Genomic DNA, 21,202 nt, shown 5'->3' with positions numbered 1-21,202 from the left:
AAAATTAGTTCAAAGTTTTGTAGATGTAGTTGATTTATTTTTAATCTATTTAAAAATGACTTATTACTACAAGTTAAATCACGCCTGTTGACATGATTGAAATATAAAAAAATTTGTGCCTTGTGTGGTATAAAAATTGTTTGCAAAGATGGTAATTTAGAAACTTTTTTCATCACAGTAAACCAAGAAAAGCTGATCAAAACTTATGAGAATAGAAATTTTTCTTTAAATAATTCAACATTTTGTATCGAGCATGTGTGTAAATTATCAAACAATATTATCTGAACTTATCAACGGCAATTCTATGGTTGGAAATTTTAAATTACTTAAAGAAAAACTTTTATTCATAAAAGTTTGGAACATCTTTTTATGACTTTCTGTGAAGAAAAAAGTTTTTAAATTACTATCTTTGCAAACAATTTTTTTACTACATAAGGTACAAACTTTTTATTTTAATGATGAAAAACGCGTGATTAAAAATAAATCAACTACATCTACAAAACTTTGAACTAATTTTAGCCAACTTGTTATCATTTATTTTCTTACACGATACAAATACAAATGCCAATAGCAGTAACTAATGTTGCGTATATTAATAAGAATAAGAAGTGATAGAAAATTTGGATAATCTAATGTTTGCATCTGCGGTGTTCTATGGAAAATACTCTCTTATTATTTTTGTTGACAGTGCGGATTTAAGATTACAATATTGATCATCCAACTTTTATTCCCAAAAATTATAGTTATGTATTATTATTATTTTTACATTTAATAAGTATAAAAAAATTGCACTTGTAATTTCAACTGATCTGCACATCATAATGAAGCAATTTTTCATTATAATGCATAAAAAAACAATAAATACATAAAAAGTCATGCAGGAGGATCGGTTACGATTTTGAATCTTTGAAATTTTGTTTATTTAGTGTCCAGAGATTCAAAATATATAAGAGTTTTTTTCGGCATCGGAGACCAACTTTTTCTTTGTTAAAGATAGGTGTGATAAGAACTGATTAGTGCGAACAATAAATACAAAAGTTTTGTTTTGTCGAGAATGTGGATATGTTTAAGGGCGGTAATTATTGGTATGTGGTAACTGTGAACATGAACATATATGTGACGCTCCACGGTGAAAGGGTGCTTAGCTGTTTTTGACAGAAATAAACTTTGCAGTAAAAATAAATAAAAGCGATTAGTTTTCGGTACAAACTATTATTATTTAATGATTTATTAGATGCAATATTTTCAGTAAAAAATGCTTTTGATGTTAAATAATCAAAAATAAATCTTTAATAAAGCAAAAACTACCATGAACATAACCTAAAATTTTAAGCAGCTAAGCACCCTTTCACCGTGGAGCGTCACATATGATATTGTACTGTGACTTAATGTGCTATAACTATTTTTTATGGTGATAACAAATCAAGAACAACCTTCTAAGCTGATAATCTTCACCTCCTTCAACTTTCATCGGTGAGTCGTTACTTTGAATTTAGACACTCAACTTGTGTATCATGACTAACGTCTACAAGTTAAGGGCCAAGCGAAGGCCAATAAAATCTGCGTTAACCAGATTTACAAATGTATTTACTCAACATGATAAAAATTCGGGTGTTGGATCATTACCTGCGCGACTTATAACTTTTGAACAATTGTACGATAAATTTGATACCATACAAACGCAAATTTAAATGTTAGTTACAGATGATAATGCGCAATCAATAATTCAAAACAAAGAGCGAGAAGATTTTGAAAATAATTATTTTTCGTGTCCTTACAGAAGTTAGAAAATTTATCGCGAATCAAATCTCAGAGAAGAGTTCGCGGTCTAACTTGCATCAGACAGGGAGTAATCGCTCTTCCCCAATTAATGTTTAATCAACTCAATCAGCTGACATATTTAGTGTGAAGCTTCCAACAATTTCATTACCAAACTTTGATGGTTCATTTAAGAACTGGTTAAGTTTTCGCGCCACATTCAAATCTCTCATTCATAACAATGCACGTTTAACAAATATTCAAAAATCCCACTACTTGAATTCAGCATTAACTGGGGAAGCTGCACGTATTATTGTATCACTCGGGGTATCGGACGCAATTATCTAATAGCCTGGAATGCATTAATTGAACGTTATGAAGATTCGTTATCAATGGTCCTCTTTTATATAAAATGTTTATTCGAATTAAATACTATAAATAAAACATCCTATATTGCATTGCAACAGCTGATAGATGATTCAACAAATCATTTATTATCTCTCAAGGCATAAGGTGAGAAAACGGAACATTGGGATGTATTGATATCATATCTTATAACAACTAAACTTGATCAATTTACGAAACGTGCGTGGGAAAAACGGACGTTACTACAATCTGTAAAACCCTCGTTTAAAGATTTTATCTTCTTTCTCGAAAGTCAAGTTAAATATTTACAAAGAACTGCGATAGATAAACCAAATGCGAATCAGCCTAATAAAAAGGGAACAATGCCTAAGCCATCTAATGTAAGGTCAAATGAACGAGTACTATCTCATGCAACGACAAAAAAAACATGTCTGTTATGTAACGAAAGTCATCCGCTTTATAAATGTGAGAAATTTTTGAATTTTCCAATTCAGTCTAGAATCCAAGAAGTGTCGCGACTACGCGTTTGTTTCAATTGCCTTTCGTCGGGACATCACAATAAACAATGTACCATTGGATCATGCAGGAAATGTTCAGGAAAACATAACACTCTCCTTCACCTCGAACGCGAACCAGACAATCAAAATAAGTTGAATGATAATGACAAGAACGTTGTGCCTCCTCAAACCAACATACAACAAACGGAAAACAATGTTACAGATCGTAAATGTAAATGTATACATTTTTATTAAATTGAACATTCATTGTCAAAATAAAATATTTAATTAAAAAAATAACTTTTTTCTATTTCAAATACTTCTTAATGAGTAATAAATTGTTGTCATCTGATAAATTCGGGTCACATAATATATTCTGAATTTTTGAAGTATTTTATAATTTTGTTTCAGATGTCTTGGATGCAACTAACATTGCCCATACCAGAAAGAAAACAAGAGATTTTAACAGTTAAAATCACAAAAATTTATTACAGTCATATTATAAAATAAAAATAGAAAATGAATTTTACATTATTTTGTGAAATTGTTTATAAAATATTATTCTTATCATTCATTCCATGGCTTCTTTGTTACAGATCAGTGAAGAGTATAAATTATTATTTGATAATGATGAAGACAAAAACTTTTTTGGTCGTTTTCCGACCTTTTACGCACCTCGGATATTAAAATATTGCGAAATTTAAATAAATGATCTTTATAAACAAGCTGGTATCATCAAGGATGGTAATTTTTCAATAATATATTTCTTTGTTTTCATCTAATTTACCCTGTTGCTAACATATCTTCTTTATTTTACATGCATAAGCAGATACTTTGAAAGTTTTATTAATTCTCCCTGAATTATTACCGGTAACAAATTATACTCAACGAAAGCGAAAAAATGATGGAACAGTGAAAGGTAAAAAAAGTCAAGCCAAAAAAAGCAAATCTTCAAATGGATCAACGAGCGAAAACGCCAAGAATGAATTCACAAAATTTCCGAATCCAGATTTGCTTGTAATAATGCCGGTAAGGAAAACCATTTATATTGTTATTACTTTAATATTTAATGAAAAGTTAAGTTTTTAAAATTATTACTTCAAAATATAGTTTAGATTTATTTGGATTTTCAGAAATTAATTTTATATAAACAATTTTTTAAAAATTTTAAGTAGCTACGGCATTATAAAATGGGTCAGAATTTCCCAAACGGATCACCTGAAACCAAAAAATTTTTTTTTTGACCAAAAATATTTTTTTTTATTCTTTATATGGTCAAAAAGAATATCATCAACATATTTTTTAATTTACTTTCGCTTTTGCATAGTTGCAATGGTGATAGATGTTCTTTTGTTTTAAATAGAAAACAAATGAATGTCGAGTTTTATACTTACACGTAAATGTCTTTTACAGTTTTAGTTGCTAAAAAATTTATCAGAATTTTAAGTAAATCGTGACATGCAAGTAATTTAAAATTGTTAATAATAATTTAACAGTTATTTCATAAAAATTGTTGAAAGAAATTGAGTGTATGAGTCATCTTCAAATATTGTATAGAATAGTGTGAGTATGCCAGTGTGTCTGGGCCTTCGATTATTCTCAGAATTAATCATGATTGTCCGAGAAAATTTGGTGAATTTCGAGGAAAGGCTGATCGGCTGATCAGCGGTTTGGGATCGAGGGTCGCGGGGAGGTATTCGGGGTGTAGGAATAATAAAAGTACATTTCCGGGGTCTCTCGGTCTTATTGCTCATTATTCTGCGGAAATCACGTCATCCCTGTGTCCATTGCCAATGCCTCATAGGTAAAATCTACATGCATTTAACATAATACGTTTTTATTAAATAAGGGTTTTTGGGAAAATAATATTAAATAACGGGATAATAATTTAGTTGATTTTATTATTTTATTTAACATAGGAGTGGCGTTTAATTGCTGTTTTTGATGGGTGATTTATAATAATCGAGTGAGGACGCGAGCAAGACCGGAGACCCCAGATATCTCAATAATTGACATTCTGTCGTGTAATACCTGATCATCTGAGGATGCCGATTCAGAAATTTATACAAGTTGGGCGAAGATAAAAACTCGATAATATATATATTTTGGTGACAATTTGCCAACGTATCTGACTGACCTCTCTCCGGTTTCAAACCGTCTCCGCCTCATCAACCCGCATCAGCAGAGCGATAAGTCATTTTTATTTATTATTTGTATCTATTGTTTGTATAACATTTGAATAGTTTTTATGATTGTGGAGTTTGTTTTATATAACTTTAATATTATGTCTAATTAAAGTATGCCTGAAGGTGAAAGAACGTTTTCGATGTTATAAATAAAATTGACAACTTGGGCCCAAACCCATAATTAAATTATTATAATAAATGTTAATTGTTCATTTGTTTAATTTAGTCTGAATATTATTATTTTTCTTTAAAATCATTTAATATTGTTTTTATTAAAAAATGGTTTATTTTATAACTATCAAATTTATTAATTCGAATTGACGCCTAACAGTCTCGTTTAATATTGTGTTGTATATTTATATATTTTGATAAAGTATTGTTACATGGTGCCTATTAATAAGTGTTGTAATCCTTGCGGGAAAAAAACATTCTTGCATATACAAATCTCTGAAACAAGTAACCGAACATTGGAGTGCAGTTTTCTCTAATTTGATTGGAAAATATGTATGCGATTCATGTAGACTATTAGTTATGAGAAATAATCCTATGGGTACTTGTATGGACGTGTATTTACGTGTAAGTATAAAACTCGACATTCATTTGCTTTCTATTTAAAACAAAAGAACATCTATCACCATTGCAACTATGCAAAAGCGAAACTAAATTAAAAGATATGTTGATTATATTGTTTTTAATTCCAAAACACCTAAATATTATAAATAAATAATAAATGTTTTTTTACTTTTGAGCCAAGTGGCTAAAATAACAATGTGTCGAATATTTTCTGCCTTAAAAAGTTTTATTCAATGTAAAAATATAAATATTATATAAATTCAATAAAAAATATCAAGAAAGTAAATTATTAATAAATAATTATCAATTTCACTTTTTTATTTATTGTGTCTGTTGACTATACTTTACCATTGAAATCTGTGCAAACATGTAGCGTAAAACTAGTGCGCACAGGTGTGATGGGTCCATACTTGCGCGACCAAAGTACATCATTTTACCGTTCTGCATAGCGACAGTTTTTAATTAACAATTTTTTTTCTAATTGAGTGTCATTTTTTTCTAAACGGTTTTATGTTCAGAAATAATTGAGGAATACAACACAATTTTTATTTTTTCGTTCGGACATGAAGAACACAATTTTTTATTAACATTTTATAAACAAACAATATAAAAAATTTTCAAAACAAAAATTATTTTTGAAAACTACAATTCAAGACGAAAATACCCTTTTTTTATTTTTAAATCGGTCAACTGGAAATCGAGAAAAAAATTTTTTTAATTTAAGACTGCTAAAAAATTCAATTGTTTATAACTTTGCCAAAAACTTTTTTTTACTCTAAAAATTTCAGAGATTCTTTTTGACCATATAAAGAATAAAGAATAGTATATTATGTGGCAAACACGTAAAGTAGTACTTTTTGGGTGAGGTACCCTAAATTTAAAGGTTAAGATCGTTTCAAGACTCTAAATATAGCCGCAAGTCGCCCCCTTCTCTTGACTTGCGGCTATATTCAGAGTCTTGGAACAGCGGCGATATCTTTTTGTAATGTAGGTAGATATATTTATATAATATATGATATATATAATATATATATGAGACATTCTTTTTCAATCGCCCCAGCCCAAAAAGTCAATGTTCTGGGATTGGCTTCATACTTTGGTAAATTGTTTTCCTATATTATAGTAATAAATCCCTAAACTATAAACTCATTAAAAAAATATTTCTAGAAAGTAGAGGGGGTTGAAGTTTTGACGTTAAGGGTAATATTGTCATTTTCAAATCCGCATAACTATAACAAAAGTTAATGAATTTTAATTTATTTATAATGAGTTTTAATGCATTTTTCATGTACTTTTCAAAAATGTATACAAAATTAAAAAAAAAAATTTCTCCCCTTTTTTTCAAAATCAACCCTTATTTTTCGATTTTCACCCCTTCGGGTATTTTTTTTATTTTTTTTTATTATCATTGGTAAGCTGAGGTTTTTTCCCATGAGCTATGTAAATATGAAAATGGGACAACAATAATTTTGTGAGAAACAGAATATTAAAGTAGGCGGTGCCGATAACGGGTATACCTGAAGTTCATCTTCGAGGATTTAGGTAGGCACCGCCTAATTTAATATTATGTTTCTGACAAAATTATTGTTGTCCCACTTTCATATTTACATAGCTCATGGGAAAAAACATCAGCTTTCCAATGAAAATAAAAAAAATTCCCGAAGGGGTGAAAATCGAAAAATAAGGGTTGATTTTGAAAAAAGGGGTGAAATTTTGTTTTTTAAATTTTGTATACATTTTTGAAAAGTACATGAAAAATGCATTAAAATTCATTATAGATAAATTAAAATCCATTAACTTTTGTTATAGTTATACGCATATGAATATGACAATTTTACCCTTAACGGCACCCTTATCGGCACCGCCTACTTTAATATTCTGTTTCTCACAAAATTATTGTTGTCCCATTTTCATATTTACATAGCTCATGGGAAAAAACCTCAGCTTTCCAATGAAAATAAAAAAAATAAAAAAAAATACCCAAAGGGGTGAAAATCGAAAAATAAGGGTTGATTTTGAAAAAAAGGGGAGAAATTTTTTTTTTCAATTTTGTATACATTTTTGAAAAGTACATGAAAAATTCATTAAAATTCATTATAGAGAAATTAAAATCCATTAACTTTTGTTATAGTTATACGGATTTGAAAATGACAATATTACCCATAATGTCAAAATTTCAACCCCCTCTACTTTCTAGAAATATTTTTTTAATGAGTTTATATTTTAGGGATTTATTACTATCATATAGGACAACAATTTACTAAAGTATGAAGCCAATCCCAGAACATTGACTTTTTGGGCTGGGGCGATTGAAAAAGAATCTCTCATATATATATAATATAATATAGATATATAAAATAGTATATAAAATAAAATAATAAAAATTGATAAATAAAATAACAGCAAAACAAAAATTATGCAAAAATTAACAACTGCCTAAAAAAGACTTTATAGGTCAGTTTACTGCCTAAAAAAGTCGTTTTTAGGCAGTTGGCCCAAACTGCCTTAAAAAGACACTTTTTCATGTCAATGGCGAAAAAAAAATATTTTTGGTCAAAAAAATTTTTTTGGTTTTATGTGATCCGTTTGGGAAATTCTGACCCAAATCATTTTTGAAGTACAATATTTTGAAAAGAGTTTTTTGAAATAATTTTTTTATAATTATAAATTAAAAATTATATTAAAAAACTAGTAACTTTTATTTTTAAAAAAATATTTTTATTTTAGGAAGGATTTTATCTGCCAGGGTCTGTAACCCAAAAGCGCCTGAATAGTCAAAAACCTGTGCAGCCATACATGATTCTAGTAAAAGGACAATGTAAGGATAGATTCTTCTTACAAAAAGATGGCTGGTATATAGAAATGAACGCAAAAGTTGGTCCCTTAGTGGTATTGGATCTCTTATTCAAACTTCATTACGCCTTTAATGTTTGTTATGCCGATTCCTTACTTCTTTTCTATAATTTTATGAATGTTTTTTTATATAAGACATCAACTGCTGCTCGAAACTCTGTTTCATCTTTGAACATTTCTTTAAAGAGTTTAAATTTGGATAGCAGCACAGATGATGAAGACGAATTCATGGACTAAACTTCAGATAATTTAAGGAAAAATTCTATATAAAAAAATAATTTTTTTGTTTGTATAATGTATTTTCATTGCGTATTCATATGACGTATCATATTTTATTTTTGTGAAGACAGGTTTAACTTTTTAATGTATAAAGAGTTCAATTAATATTATGTGTTTACTATTGGCATTTTATAAAACATATTACGAATATTGTTTCTGGAACATTTAAAATTTGTTTAATTATAAGTATTTCAGTTTCAATTCAACTCTTGTATAAAAGTACACTTCTCTAAAGAAAATTTTAATATATTATTCTAATATAAATAAAAACTCATTTTTTGATAAAATCTTGTACCACACTTTATTATATTTGCTACTTTATTAATGTATTAGGATTTCTTCAATCTTGTTCCAATGTGAAATAATATTGCAAATGTGAAATAATTTTTATGTGTTAAAATAGTGAAATTAACAAGATTATTAAATTTTAACAAATATTATAATTACACTACCGTCCGAAATTGTGCGAACTCTGCTTTTTCAACAACTATAAAACTGTTCAAATCTTCAAAAATATTAAAACTGAAATTTTTTCCTCTTTATTTTATTAAAGCTAATAAAATTCTGAAAGAAATAACACCTTGACAAAGAGAATATGTTAATTTTTCAATTAGATATCTAAGAAAAACCCAATTTTCAATGTTTTTACTATTTTTTTTATTTCTCTTGAAAAAATTAATATTTTTAAACGTTCTTAGGCTCATTGAAATCGTATTTTGTTATGCAATTCAAATTATATAAAACAATTCATGTACACATTCTTCCCTAGCGTATGCAAACCGTGAAACTTGGCTCATAAAATGTCAAAAAATTGTGATTAATGTTTATATGACAAAAATTGATCAGTAAAATGTATAAATTTCAAACTTACTTACATAAATCAGAGAAGTTTAGAATGATATATATACTTGATTTTTAAACATTATATTTTATTGTAGAATTAAATTTCAATTTTTTGACATTTTATGAGCCAACTTTCACGGTTTGCATACGCTAGGGAAGAATGTGTACATGAATTGTTTTATATAATTTGAATTGCATAACAAAATACGATTTCAATGAGCCTAAGAACGTTTAAAAATATTAATTTTTTCAAGAGAAATAAAAAAAATAGTAAAAACATTGAAAATTGGGTTTTTCTTAGATATCTAATTGAAAAATTAACATATTCTTTTTGTCAAGGTGTCATTTCTTTCAGAATTTTATTAACTTTAATAAAATAAAGAGGAAAAAATTTTAGTTTTAATATTTTTGAAGATTTGAACAGTTTTATAGTTGTTGAAAAAGCAGAGTTCGCACAATTTCGGACGGTAGTGTATTATATTATTATTAATTATGTTCGTTAATTAATTATTACAATTGTTATAATTATATTATAATTAATAATTATTTGTCAATAATTAAAAAACAATAACATTATTGACATTATTATAATATTAATAATATTATATTAATTTAAATTTTAATAATTTAATAATTTTAAGAAATAATAGTGAAGAATTATTTTAAATTGACTGATTAAACCAGTAACCAAATGCTTAGCATAAGTTACTGAAGCATCAGTCATTTCACTACTGATTGCATTAGTGATTAATTATTTTCTGTTTCAATCAGTAACTTTTCACTGATTTCCAGTGGAAGACTTTTCTTTATTTCAATCAGTGAAATTTGACTGACTATGATAATGTAAAAGAAATATTATAATTTTTTAAGAATGACTAAATTTATTTTTATAAATTGATAAAAGCAATTAAAGATAAGAAATAATAACCTAATTTTGCGATTTTTATCCATTAATTGTAAGAAAGGCAAAGGAAATAAAGAAAATAAAAACTTACCAAATATAAAGTACTTGTAATTAACTTTTAATTTTTCTTAGCACTTTCTTTCTTTCTTCTTAATAAAAATATAAAATTAAGCATTTAAAATTAGCACTATGCTGATTTAAACAATTTTTAAACATTCCCAGTCGAAAATCCTACGCTATGTTAAGCTGAACAAAAAGTTGTTTTGAAGTATTGAGATAACCATTAGAGAATTGTGAGACAGTAGATAACTAGCTATAGAAAACTTTCAGGAAGCCTGTTATGGCCGATTTTTCGCTTCCACGGAAAGCTTGAAAATAACAAAGTTTGTACATTTTAAACAAAGCATTTAAGTAGCTTTGAGAGAGTTATCAAAGAGTTGCAGGATTTTGCATATATAAAAAGAAAGCGTTCAGGTGGCGAAAATTAAATGAAGCGTCATGGATGTTTCAGGAAACAGCGGAAAAATGACAATGATCAAAAATTAAATTTAACCTTTCTTTCCATCTTTATTTATCTCGTAAAAATATTATGTATTAGATTATTATATTTAAATATTGAAGAATTAAAGAAAAATTATTTACGTCAGACTCGGTATTTTAACTTTTAGTACATTGTTGTCAACCAAAATTTGTAAATAAAAATACACTGTTAAATTCATTTTCATAAATTATGAAATTCTAAAAGAATAAAGAATATATTATTTATAAAAAATATTCATAAATATCAAGTATAAAAATAATAATCTTTTTTTTTAAATATTAAATATTTTGTCTTTTTTTTAAGAAATTGTATTCATTATTCAATATAAAAAGTTTTCACCGTGTTCGTATTCCTAACCCCAAATTTTGCTCAAGTTATATATAATTTTTTTCGTATATAATTTAAGTGTTTAAAAATAAACGTTTTCTTTGAAAAGTAATTTTTATATAATATATAAAGAATAATTATTAATTGTATAAAACGGATTTACAAATTACTATAGAATTTTTATAATTTTTCGATTTAGTTTAATTTAATGAAATTATTCTAGTTTTCAGGAAGTGTAAAAAAGGTAATTAAATTACATATTAATTTGCAACTTGTGAAAAGCAAATAGAATTGCTTTCTTACATATTAAACCAGGCATTAGGAAAGCATTCACCAAGCAAACTGGTAGACCTTTTGCTAGAAGCTGTCCACAGATATTCAACAAGCTGTAGAAAAAGCTTCCCGTTAAGAAGTCAGAAAGCAAATATCACAGAATTTTAGGTCTAATGTATAAATAGTTGCCATGAAGCTTTTGAAACCTTCATAACAGTTACCTGAAGGCCATGTGAACCCTTCAGGGAAACTTACGATTTTCGACTGGGTTAATAACTTTATTACAGAAAAATAAAGAATTACGAAACTTGGGGAATATCTCAATCGTCACTGAATATACACACTCTAAAAGTTTCGCTTGGGAGAAAAAAATACTTTTTTGGATAATAAAGATTAAAAAAAAAATTTTATCAGGTTAATACATGTCAAAAATTGAAAAAAATGATTTAATCTATAGATTTCAGTAAAATATGAACTTTATATAGGTTAATCGACTTGTTTCAATGAAAGAAATAAGTTTTTTTACCAAACAAAATTAAATTTACAAAAAAAAAATATTAAGAAAAAATTTTTTTTATATTTTGAAAAAATTGTAAAAAATAAAATGTTGTGAACATATTCAGAAATCCTTGTATCAGATTTTAGGTATTAATGATTACAATACGCATACAAAATTTCAGGACAATCCGTTAACACGTTTCTGAGATAATTTGTACACAATATTTTGTGACATACACACACATACATCTGGAAATTTGCTCAGGACTTCATATATATTAATTCTAGATGAAAATATGTCCATATAACCCAATTTTAAAAAATCGAGAATGGTCACGAATGCAAAGCTTCCTCATGAGGAAGCAAAATTGATCAGATTCGTTTGAAACTTGTTAGTAGGGGGTTTTTGGGGTCACTGATTACGAATACGGTGCCAGTTTTTAAAAATACAACATGGCGGATCCAATATGGTGGAAATTTTTTCTAAAAGTGCTTGCATTTGCCAAAAAATGTGTACTTTTAATTTTTTTACAAAAAGTATTATGATGTAATTACAAATCTTGTGTCTGTTTCTAAAAGTTCAAAATCTCGGATGGCTGACATGGCTGAATATGGCTGACATTATTATATTATTTTTATATATTATAGTACCTATTATTATAAATATAATAATTATATTATTTCATGTTATTGTATATTATTTATTATTAATAAATTAATTATATAATTGTAACGAGTTACAGACGAATTTTGAAGTTACAAAAACAGATTTTAGATTCGTAATCAGCGACCCCGAAAACCCTCAAGAAACGATTTTCAAACGAATCCGATCAATTTTTAAATTTTTCACCCGCCATATTGGATCCGTCAATTTAAATTTTCAAAAACGAATTTCAGATTTGCAATCAGGGTCATTTTGGCTATGAACTTAGCATTATCTCAGATCCAAATATCAGGTTAAATGATCTTGTTAATGAAAATAACGCCATTTCTATTTATAGGTATAGTATCAAGAGAGGTATTCCTTTTAGATGCCTCTATGTATGCGGCTGATTATGTTGCTTTAAATGATGCATTGGATGTTGCGTTGAGGTATCGACATTGTAATTTTCTCATCTTTTCGGACTCCTTAAGTGCACTGTAAAGTTTAAAGTCCATCTCTATTAGTATTAAAACAAATATTTATATTTTTGAAATAAGAAGAAAATTTATAGAGTTCTATACTGAAAATCCCGAAAAAAATCCTATTACAATAGTTTTGTTAAATTTTATTGGGTTACTTCGCACATTGGAGTCCGAGGAAATGAGGAATCTGATTTGTTGCCTAAGTCTGCTACTGAAGTGAAGAGTGTTGAAGATTTTAGGATTCCTTACACTGATTTGTTTGAGTCTTTTTGGAAAAGATCTTACTTGCGAACTAGAGATTTTGTAAAATGTGTACATACAGTTACTAACAAATAGAGCTTTCGCAAAATGTGCTACAAAAAAAAATAATTAAAAAACACTTATTATCGGACCTACTAGAGGTTGTAAGTAACAAAAAACTAAGAAGAATCGCATATTAAAAATTTCCCTAACACCCCCAAATTTTGTTGTTACAGACAAAAAACCGTTTACACGTATATTTATGACTAAAACTTTGTAATTTTTTTATTTTTGCACCGATTTATAAGTTTTTTTTTCATTTTGAAGCTGACAAGCAGGGTTTTTTAACCCACATGGAGTTTTTTTTGTTAAAAATAATATTTACAAGAGAAAAGTTACAAGAAAGTTTAGAAATTTTCAGTTTTTCCTCAATTTTTCTACTTTAACTGATGTTTGCAGCATTAATTATGTTTTAAACATTTTTTTCTTCATGTAATATTCAAGCGTTTATGTAAAGTGCTTCTGAAGTTTTGACCATTTTTTTGTATCTTGGTCTTTTTAAGAATAAGTTTTTCTGTAAATATTAATTTTATTTTCCATGTATAAGAAAAACGTACCTAGCCTCAGAAATGAAATTGCAACATCTATAAAAATTCATTTTTTGCACTTTCATTTGGACTTCTTTCTCGTAAACCTTGGGCAAGTAAGTGATGATCAAGATGAAAGATTTTATCAAGAAATTCTAAGGGAAAAGCACAGTGAATATGATCTCCGAATATTGCTGGACGCTCAAATGTATAAAAATAAAAAGGCTAAATAAACACTTCTAATTTCAAAATAATTTGAATTTTCGGATATTTTTTTAATTTAGTAATTAATGTTAAGTATTTAACCCTTTAAGGACCAAATGTACAAAAATTTTGCTTAAAGTTTGGCAATTTTTTAAACCAACTAAACGCATTAAGAAAAAATTCTAAAATATAAAAAAAAAGTAAATTTAAAATTAAACAAATTACAGATAATTATTTATAAAAAAACATGAATTTTCAAGGTTTTTTTGTACTTAAGAGTTTTCTTGGGCAATGTACCATTTTAAAATATCTTCCCGAGGTACAAATATCGCGTCAAAAATGTTCAACCTTTGACATGGTGGCATAGATTTAAAAAAAACTAAATGTCTAAATAATACTGTTAATTAAAGTTGAGATTTTAATAATAAATACGCAGCTATTGTCAAATAATTTTAAAATTCATCGGATCCACTCGAAAATCGTTACTCGGGGATTTTCGGGGTCGCTACCCTGGCGGATTGGGAAAACCGAGTTGAAACATTAATTTTGACATAAAAAAACTTTTTTCTCTAAAAAAATTTTTTTTTCTGAATAAAAAAATTTTTTTCTCAATGAAATGAGAAAGATTAATTTTGACACAAAAAAAACTTTTTCTCATTAAAAAAATTTTTGTTCGTTATAAAAATTATTTTTATATTTGTAGAAATCAAAAAAGTAGTTTTAATAAATTGATCTGTTTTTTTAAAACTTATATATTCACTTACACATTTGACACTCAAGGGCTTAATTTTAGAAATTCATTCACAAAGTCATCATTAACGCCATCTAGGGTTTAACGCGCGTATCACAGCTGCCGCTGATGGTAATATACATATATATGGTAATTCAACAACTGTATGCACTGTACACTTAAAACACTTATTATTAATTAGTTATATCTTAATTTATTATTATTATTGCATAAATAAGCACTCTAAATGTATATTAACCATTCCTAATAGTTATTTACTACATATTTCGTCGATTAACGATAATATTTCACAATGAACCGAAACGTAACCGAATCGTAACCCAATTCGGTTACAACTAGGTTTTCCCAATCCGCCAGGGCTTGTTCTTATAAAGTGACACGAATCCACATAAAAATAAATATCAAGATTTACCAACTTGATAAATCAGCACTTTACCTCCCCTTGTTTTTGTTCATTAATAAAAACCACCCTCGCCTTAGCTCGGAACGTAACAATCATTAACATTTATTTATTTTTTAATTATTTTTAATTAATTCTAATTTTTTTTTTTCGTGCTGTTCAGTATTTTGTATTAATTAATAAATTATTATAATTTTGTAATTGCTGAAATTTTTTTTAATTTACTTCCTGGTCACGTGTTCAAGGAATTTTTTAAAACTAATTCTTTTATATTGGTAAATTTTTATCACCTTTTGTCGTGTCTAAAATTCTCTTTTTTTTAAAATTATTCCGCAATTTTTCTTTTATTTTCCTATTTATATATGCATCAAAATTCAATTATTTATCAATTGATGCAACTAATTTTGCGTTTCTATTTTTTTATACAAAATTCTATAAATATTCATTTTAAATTGAAATTTTGTAATGTTTGATTTTTTTATGCAATAAGATGCGTATTTATAAAAATCATTTTTTTTTAGTCAAATTTTATAATTTCATTTGAACGTTCATCATCATTAACATTTATTTATTTTTTAATTATTTTTAATTTATTCTAATATTTTTTTTTCGTGCTGTTCTGTTACATCCCGGTAACAATTTTCCCTAATTTTCCTTAAAATTATCATTAAAATAAGACATTTTATATAATTCTATGATAATTTTACAATACTTAAACTATATGTCTTATTTTAATGTATTTATTTATGTATATATTGATAGGATAGAGTGTGGAAACGAAATTGATCTCAAAAGAGATATGACATTCGTTTTCACCATATAAGTTCAGAAAGTTGAAAAGCTAAAAATAGGATATATGTAAGCAAAATGTGTAGCAAGTTCGAACTTGTTTGTTTATACGCGTGAAGAACGTGAAGGTTGTGAAGATCCAAGTGTAATATGATCTTCAAAAACCGATTGTCAGCATATAAAAGAGAGAATTCAGAAAGAAGAAGATTCAATGTCATACATGCGATGTAGATCATTACCATATAAGGAAAGTAATTCTATTTATAGATCACCCCTCCTCAATAATATGACATTTCTCCCACTAATTAGCATAATCGACTAGTATATAAACAAGAGCTTTTTCCATAAAGCTTGTCAAAAGTTCCGGTGCAATCTCTAACATCGTAGAGCGACCCTTCAGTTTACTTTCGCCCTAATTATTGTATTCTTTCCTGATAGCCAATAGGTGCAAGTTAATTTGACTTTTCACTTAGAACATAGTTCTTTCCTGATAGCCAATAGGTGCAAGAGAAGCAAATTAACACTTAGAATCAATAATTTAATAGAAATAACTGTCGTATTTATAACTATAAATACTAAAGAAATCTTGCATTATCTCTTTTTCTAAATTTGTCAATTTAGTATATGTTGCTTCTCTTACACCTGCTATGAAATTCATTCCTGTCTAAGGTGCGAGTGACGAGAAATAACAATAAAGAATATTGTAATTCTTTAAATAGTTATAAAACAATCTAAGTCGTTAAAGTTACACAAGTGCGACAAAAAAACGAACTATTTCAAATCAAACCAAAACCAATTTATAACGACTAAGCTATAATCATCGATTTATCCGACTTCATTGCTAAAAGTAAGTAAACGAATTGTAAACTTGTATCATTATTGTTTAATCATTACTATATAATTATTATTTAATCAATAAATGTTATAAAAGGGAATATTTGACTTCTTATTGTAACGCAAAACCCGTAGTTTTGACAAGTGACCACGATCCTACATAAAAATAAATATCAGGCTTTACCAACCTGATTAATCAGCCTTACTACCTTCAAGTAAATAAAATTCATTTTTATTTAAAAACCACGCCTAGTTCGGAACGTAACAGCTGATTTGGTGGCAGCGGTGGGATTGTCACTTTTGTTGCAAAAACAATTTTATGAAAATTCTCATATAATTCGGCATCTTTATTTAGAACAAATTTCAAAATTTTTAAGGGTTCAAATTTATTCAAAATCAATTATATCACCCTTATAAACACATCATATTTCATTAAATGTTTATTCATATACTTCACTATAAACATTTGTAAACGGTCATTTTAAATTCTCTAGCAGTTTTGTTCTTACGCCGTCCGGCGAATTACAGAATTTGTTATATTTTCATTTTACGCCGTCCGGCGAACTTGAGAATTAGGGCGTTTAAAACTGACCGTTTAATAAATTCATAAAATCATTCAAAATCTTATTGAGTAAGCTATTTTTACGCCGTCCGGCGAACTATAGCTTTGAAAATTGGAGATCTACGCCGTCCGGCGAGGTTTTCATATCAATAAATTTTGATAATATCATTGTTTGGAATTTTGAGGTCTTAGCAGGGTCAATTTTACGCCGTCCGGCAAATTTTGACTTTGTACTCGACGTTTTACGCCGTTCGGCGAATTCTGTCTAAGCTCTTGATTTACACAAACAATTGAAAAGAGGTATCAATTTTTGATTTATTTGTAATATCAATATCACACCTACATTAACAATCAACAACCCGAATTGACAGGTGTTCTTGGATTATCTTTTCTTAACACAGATCCTAGTGAATTTCGGTTATAACTTTACATAAAACTATATATAATATACAATATTAACCAATATAATTTTCGACATTGATAACAACAAAAATTCAGATTTCATAGAATCATTCTTTTTAATATAACTAATCGATAGGACAAAAACAAAAATTTTAGATTCCCAAAATTTGGGAGAAATTTAAGTTTACGTAAAGCCCCCTTGAGAAAAGATATCAGGCGAATATACTAACATAAGAGGTTGCAGTTGCAAACAGGCACGAAAGTTTGATTTTATACTCTCGCACTACTGTCTAGCGCCAAGTGCGTTGGTCCGTAAGTAGTACAAGACGAGTTGTGTCAGACAGACAATAGTCCGATAACACTAAAACTCCCTAGTAGCAATACGGCTATACGGTTCCAAGCCGCCATTATCCGTATTCCCCTATGAACTCATACTTTCATTTTATTGAAAAATATAATCAATTATATCCAAAAATTCTTTTGGAATCATATTTCTTCAAGGATCACGAGTGTTTATTCATACTTGATCCATCTTTACCAATCAATTTAATTAAAGAAAGTGAATTAATTCCCTTTTAGGAATAAATCGCATAATTAAATATTCCTTAAGAGATAGTACAATCAACACTATCGGAGAAGCAAAAGTTTGCATCAATTACACAGTTTTAGAATTCCAAACTATTAATAGTGAGAGTAATTCTAATATTGTTGGAATTTTAGGGTTACCATTTTCATTTGATATAATTAACGAGATATTTTAATTATTCCTTCCGTTTTTAGTAAACTTATAATCATGGCTACAGATAGACCACAAACAAGTAATTTATCCGGTAATATTGATAGAACTTTAAATGATGCCATGATAACATCAATGGCTGAGTGTTTTGCGTTGCAACAGGGCATAATGAATATTCCTTTTTATGATGGTAAAAACATTCCTGTAAGAGATTTTATAGAAGATATAATAAATGGTGAGTCTAATATTCCTATTAATTGTGAAAAACAATATTTAAAGGCAATTCTTGCCAGATTAAAAGGTGTAGCTAGAGATAGTATACAAGGTAAGAATTTTAATACCATAGACGAACTAATCCAACATTTAAAACAAAGATTTGCTCATCGCAAGTCATATACATGGTATCTACAAGAAATATCTACAATTCGTATGGGCCGAAATGATAACGTTAGTGAGTTTTACGACAAAATATTGCTTTTGATGGCAGGAGCTAAGGCTGCTCTTCAAGATAAATATGGTGTCGAAAGATCAAATACTATGATGGAACCCTTAGTTGAATGTGCATTAGAAGCATTCACCCGAGGTTTACCAGATGGTATGTCTAGTATTCTAGAAGCTAGAAATCCTACAACCATTGAAGAAGCATTAAAATTTGCTTTGGAATTTGAAACCCGACATCAGTATCATAAAGCGGAATATAATGCATATCATTATTCACGAAATTCTCAATCAAGTGATTATGGTTCCAGAGAACGAAGCCCTAGTCCTAGAGTACGATTTGCTCGTCCAAATGAAGCAATGAGACATCATGCTCAATCTCCTATTCCTTTTGGTATATTGAAAAATCCATATCAACCATACCAACCATCTACCAGTCATCAACAACCATACTTTCAACACCCAAATCATTATCCTCCAAATGCATATATTCCTTATAATCCTTACACTTATTTTCCTCATTCTTCATCACCACAAATGCACAACGATAAACCATACGAAGGGAATAGAACGCCCCCTCGTGCGCAATCTCCTAAACCTTCTGAAAAGGATCATTTAAACTCCAACATCCCTCGACGAACGGACGCGACGACGAGTGTGGAACAAAAGGAGCGTCCTACAAGTGTGAGAATTTTGAGAAAAATGGAACAATCTTGCACGCCAAAAATAATCGAGAATCCCCAGTAATCACCATAAATTCCCCTAGTTTCTTGGAAGCAACAGCACTTTTATTAGTAGATACTGGAGCAGATGTAAATTTAATTAAATTATGTGTATTACAACCAGATTTAGAAGTCAAACAGGATGAAGCAATACAAATAACTGGAATAACTCCTATAAAAACATCTACTTTAGGAACCGTAAAAATAGAAATAGATTCCAAATTAATTACTTTTCAAGTAGTACCTTCCGATTTTCCTATAGAGTCAGATGGTATATTAGGAAGGGAATATCTTCGACAAGAAAAGGTAGAAATATCCTTCTGGCATAATACACTTGTAACAGCTTCTAATCCTATAAAACCAATACTATTTACCGATATAGAATCATCCCTAGCAAGAGAAAATTTAATTAATAATAAAATCATAAAAAATCCAAATTTAATAATCAAAGCCAGAACTAAACAGATAATACCTGTTAAGGTTTTAAATACTAATTTAAAACAAGGATACCTGCCATTAGTAAAAACTATAGATGGATTATTAATAGGCGAAGCAATAGTAACAAATAACGATGGAACATGTCATATTTTTGCAATTAACACCACATCGGAAGATACCGAAGTTGAAATACCTCCACAAGAATTAATACCCTTTGAATTCTACAAACTACCGGGCGAAGATTCAGATGAATATGAAACAGATGACGAGTTTATACCTCCTGAAGATAGAGCTTCAGCTGTAATTGAAAATTTAAGGTTAGAACACCTAAATGACGAAGAAAAACAACACGTAATAGAAATCAGAAATGAGTTTCCAGAAAGTTTTCATCTTCCTGGTGAAAAGTTAACACCTACACATTTAGTACAACACAAAATACACACTAATGATGAAATACCAATACACACTAAACAATATAGATTTTCACCATCGCAGAAAGAAAAAATTCATAAAGTAATCGATAGAATGATAACAGAAGGTGCTATAGGACCTTCAAACTCTCCATATAACTCACCATTGCTAATAGTACCGAAGTAAATAGATGGAACTGGAAAGAAAAAATGGAGGATAGTAATAGACTTCAGAGCTCTAAATGAGAAGACTGTGGGCGACTTTTATCCGCTACCCAGCATTATTTCAATAGTCGAAAATTTGGGCAATGCCCAATACTTTTCAGTTTTTGATTTAGCTAGCGGATTTCATCAAATTGAGTTAGATCCAAAAGATAGGTCGAAAACGGCATTTTCCACAACGCATGGACATTATGAATATATCAGAATGCCCATGGGACTAAAGAACTCACCAGCAACATTCCAGAGATTAATGGACCAAGTATTATTAGGTTTACAAGGTGTAGAACTATTTGTTTACTTAGATGATATTGTGATTTTTGCTAAAGACTTGGAAGAACAAGGTAAGAAGATTCGAAGATTATTGCAAAGATTAAAGGATGCAAATTTATCTTTATAACCGGAAAAATGTGAGTTTTTATTCAAAGAAGTTGCTTATTTAGGACA

At 28.4% G+C, this 21,202-nt stretch overlaps 1 protein-coding gene across 1 annotated transcript; it reads left to right on the top strand.

The window, feature by feature from the left end:
* The first annotated feature begins 3,105 nt into the window (after positions 1-3,105).
* LOC127282298 (uncharacterized) lies at positions 3,106-8,590 on the top strand. The gene is made up of 3 exons (XM_051306467.1): positions 3,106-3,365; positions 3,451-3,650; positions 8,108-8,590. The coding sequence occupies exons 2-3, from the start codon at positions 3,645-3,647 to the stop codon at positions 8,468-8,470; spliced, it is 369 nt and encodes a 122-aa protein (XP_051162424.1). The 5' UTR covers positions 3,106-3,365; positions 3,451-3,644; the 3' UTR covers positions 8,471-8,590.
* The last annotated feature ends 12,612 nt before the right edge of the window (positions 8,591-21,202 follow it).

Source organism: Leptopilina boulardi, unplaced genomic scaffold (assembly GCF_019393585.1).
Source record: "Leptopilina boulardi isolate dan_hultmark-lab unplaced genomic scaffold, ZJU_Lbou_2.1 LbouV2_292, whole genome shotgun sequence".
Taxonomy (NCBI): domain Eukaryota; kingdom Metazoa; phylum Arthropoda; class Insecta; order Hymenoptera; family Figitidae; genus Leptopilina; species Leptopilina boulardi.
The sequence above is the reverse complement of the archived record's forward strand: the minus strand, read 5'-3'. Positions and strand labels throughout refer to the sequence as shown.